The sequence below is a fragment of the Nematolebias whitei genome, chromosome 12, assembly GCF_014905685.2.
Source record: "Nematolebias whitei isolate Nwh7 chromosome 12, NemWhi1, whole genome shotgun sequence".
Classification (NCBI taxonomy): Eukaryota; Metazoa; Chordata; class Actinopteri; order Cyprinodontiformes; family Rivulidae; genus Nematolebias; species Nematolebias whitei.
In genome coordinates, this window is record NC_056509.1 from 48,297,457 (window position 1) to 48,301,432 (window position 3,976).

The 3,976-nt window shown below is 42.6% G+C and overlaps 1 protein-coding gene across 1 annotated transcript in view; it reads right to left on the minus strand.

Moving 5' to 3' along the window:
- Positions 1-2,819: 2,819 nt before the first annotated feature.
- The window catches only part of mei4 (meiosis-specific, MEI4 homolog (S. cerevisiae)), a 10,294-nt gene continuing 9,137 nt past the window's right edge, over positions 2,820-3,976 (minus strand). The window contains exons 3-4 of the mRNA XM_037685229.1: positions 3,153-3,278; positions 2,820-2,843 (exon numbers count right to left, since the gene is read on the minus strand). Coding sequence (XP_037541157.1) covers positions 2,820-2,843; positions 3,153-3,278 — 150 coding nt within the window. The remainder of the gene's footprint in view (positions 2,844-3,152; positions 3,279-3,976) is intronic.

Genomic DNA, 3,976 nt, shown 5'->3' on the forward strand with positions numbered 1-3,976 from the left:
TAATACTAGTGAGATAATACTAGTGAGATAATACTAGTGAAATAATACTAGTGAGATAATACTAGTGAGATAATACTAGTGAGATAATACTAGTGAGATAATATTAGTGAAATAATACTAGTGAGATAATATTAGTGAGATAATACTAGTGAGATAATATTAGTGAAATAATACTAGTGAAATAATACTAGTGAAATAATAGTGAGATAATACTAGTGAAATAATACTAGTGAGATAATACTAGTGAGATAATACTAGTGAGATAATACTAGTGAGATAATATTAGTGAAATAATACTAGTGAAATAATACTAGTGAGATAATTACGTTAAACTTGTTTTTGTTAAGGTCTGTTTACAGATACAAGCAAACTCTACATATAAAACTGTGAGTTTCAACTTAAAGAACAAATTATGACCGGATGTTTCTTCCTCTCAGCTGACTGAAATGGTTTAAATCATATCTATCTGATAGATTCCAGTTTGTAAATGTAAATAATAAATCATCATCATACACCAAAGTTAGTCATGGAGTTCCTCAGGGCTCAGTGCTTGGGTCAATACTCTTTACTTTATATATGCTTCCATTAGGTAAAGTTATTAAACAGCATGGGATAAATTTCCATTGTTATGCTGATGATACACAGTTATATTTGTCCATTAAACCCAATGAATCCAATCAGCTACTTAGACTACAAGCATGTCTTAAAGACATAAAAACCTGGATGACCCTTAATTTTCTCCTGTTGAACAGACAAGACTGAGGTTTTGGTTTTTGGACCTGAGCACCTTAGGAATGAATGTTTCAGTCTTTCTCCCTCAGATGCATTAATCTGTCCTCCAGCTCTAATGTTAAAAATCTTGGTGTTATTTTTGATCAGGACATGTCTTTTATCCCCCACATTAAAAACGTTACTAGAACCTCCTTCTTCCACCTGCGTAATATCACTAACATTAGAAACATCTGATCTAAAGATGATGCAGAAAAACTGGTCCATGCATTTGTCACGTCTAGACTGGACTATTGCAATGGTTTATTATCTGGGTGTCCAAATACTTCTTTACAACGTCTTCAGTTGATCCAAAATGCTGCTGCCAGAGTCTTAACTGGAGTTACTGGGAGAGATCATATCTCTCCAGTTTTAGCTTCTCTCCATTGGCTCCCTGTCAAATCCAGAATAGAATTCAAAATCTTACTTCTAACCTACAAAGCTCTCAACAACCTAGCTCCATCTTATATTACAGATCTTATTGTTCCATATTTTCCTAACAGAGCACTTCTCTCTCAGACTGCAGGTTTACTTGTGGTTCCTAGAGTTTACAAAAACAGAATGGGAGGAAGATCTTTCAGTTCTCAGGCTCCTCTCTTGTTGAACCAACTTCCAATCTCTGTCCATGAGACTGACACATTGTCCAGTTTAAGACTTTCCTTTTTGATAAATCCTATAGTTAGGGTCGGCTTGGGTTTCCTGAGCTGTCCCTTAGTTATGCTGCTATAGGCTTAGACTGCTGGAGGACAAACTGACCACAATTTTCACTCTGCTGCTTCTTTACTTACTCTGCTCAACCTGTTTTGTATTTGTAATTATTTTTTCTATCCTTAACATGTGGTCGTCTTTCAGGTACACCTGGACCTATACCTGGACCTGGACTTATATCTGGACCTGGACCTATACCTGGACCTGGACCTATACCTGGACCTATACCTGGACCTGGACCTATACCTGGACCTATATCTGGACCTGGACCTGGACTTATACCTGGACCTACCATTCTGTGTTGGTCTGTCTCTCCTTCCTGTCCTCTCAACCAGCCGGTCAAAGCAGATGGTCTCTTGTCCTGAGCTGGTTCTGCTGGAGGTTTCTTCCTGTTAAAGGGAGTTTTTCTTTCCACTGTCTCCACAGTGCTTGCTCAGGATGGGAGACTGCAACGAAGCCAAGATTCAACTTGTCTGCTGGATTCCTTAGAGAGAGAACTTTACTAACTGGCTTTTATGTGAATGTTCCTGTAAAGTCCCTGAGACATCTTGTTGTGAACTGGTGCTTTATAAACAAAGTGAACTGATGGACCAATGTCACGTCAATCACATATTTGAACAATCCAATCGTAGAGCAGACGGGATGGGCTTTCGGGATGACAGTGTACTGAGCTGCAGACTTTTTATACATTTATATATTGAAATCGTTGAATTGAATAATACACAACTGAAGCTATTTCTTTAGTTTTGTGTGTTGGAACTTTTTGTGCATATAAAAAATGCTGGTTCAAGACCTCTGTGCCCATTTTCAGTACAACAAAGAGTTAGGTGACATTCCAACTTAGTTGGAAACAGGAGTTAAATGTCAGCTCACTTCTGAACACAAAATAAAAACAATGGATTTTATTCATCACAGAACATGGACCCTGTCAGCTTCTGCTCGCCTGTTAAAGACAAAGACCCACAGCAGCCCATAATATTCTGCCGTGTGAATAACTCCACAGAACAAAGGGTTCAGGGTGTTTTTATTCGCATGAATTCAGAAGACAAGTCTTTTTGGTCTGGTTTGACTGGAGTGTTTCTCCAGGAAGAACATGACCTGAGTGGGAGGGAGGCTCAGCGTGAAAGGTGAAGGGGTAAAATATCACCTGTACCCTTTGTTTTGAACATATTTCCATTTAGAAGGACCCGCAGCTTTGACAGCTCTGCCTTTCACAGGAAGCGAGTCGGACAAAAGCAGCACCCTGCTGGCCTATGACTCAAGGAGCAACAAAAAACACTGCGAGACGTTTGAATAAATGGCAGGACGGAGAACCGGTGGGAAGCGGTATTGATTACTGCGGTTCAGAAGTGTCCGGGGCAACGAGCCTGAAGGGCAAACCGTTTGCACCTGAAGCTGAACACAAAGGGCTCTCTTCAGGAGCCGACAGGTGAGATGAAAACGAGAACTGGGGTGTGTGGAGGAGAATCGGCAGAAATAAACAGAAACAAAGCCAGTCAGTGTGTGAGGGAGAATCATAAAGGCAAAATATTTCAAAGAGATGCTGCTGGAACGCCGCAGAGGCGCCGCGCAGCTCATCAGAAGGCCACGAACAACGAGGCAACAAAGGCACCGGCTCTTCTGGAGCCCAGAGAAAAACAGGATGGAGAGCGACGGAGGAAACAGGACGAGTTTACCTGGGAGGCCTGCCACAGCTGATGTGCCACAGAGCTGATCTCTGAGATGATGTGACGGATCAGGAAGGACTTGGATACTCTGCTGCTCCCGAGTGCAACCAGGTAGTCCGTCAGCCGCTCTGCAGCCTGGAGCCAAGAGAAGACAAGAAGATTCACCACGGCCCCGTTCAGCTCACTCAAGACCTTCACCTGAACTAAAACCAACAGCTAGAACAAAGTCCTGGGTCTTTCAGGTCCCGGTTCTAAATACCAGAACCGACAGAGTTCTGGATGGCTTCTGTGAGGTTTGTTGGTGGAGTAGTTCAACTGCTGCTTGAAACTGAGACCTGGAGTACACAACTTTGTTCCAGCTCATGCACCACATGATGAGAATGATGGTAAAGAACCTTGAAGTTAAAGGTTGAGCAGGACAAAAGATAAACTTAGCAGAAATGCTAACTTAAGCTAGGCAGCACGGTGGCTCAGTTGGTAGACCTGCTGACTCTCAGCGAGAAGGTTGCTGGTTCAAATCCTGGCACAGGTACTTTCTGGGTGGAGTTTACATGTTCTCTCCGTGCATGTGTGTTTTCTCCGGATGCTCCAGTTTCCTCCCACAGACCAAAAACATGCATGTTAGACTGATGGTGACTCTGAATTGTCTCTAGGAGTCCCTGTGATGGACTGGAGACATGTCCAGGATGTCCCCGTGATGGACTAGAAACATGTCCAGGATGTCCCCGTGATAGACTGGAGACATGTCCAGGATGTCCCCGTGATGGACTGGAGACATGTCCAGGATGTCCCTGTGATGGACTGGAGACATGTCCAGGATGTCCCCGTGATGG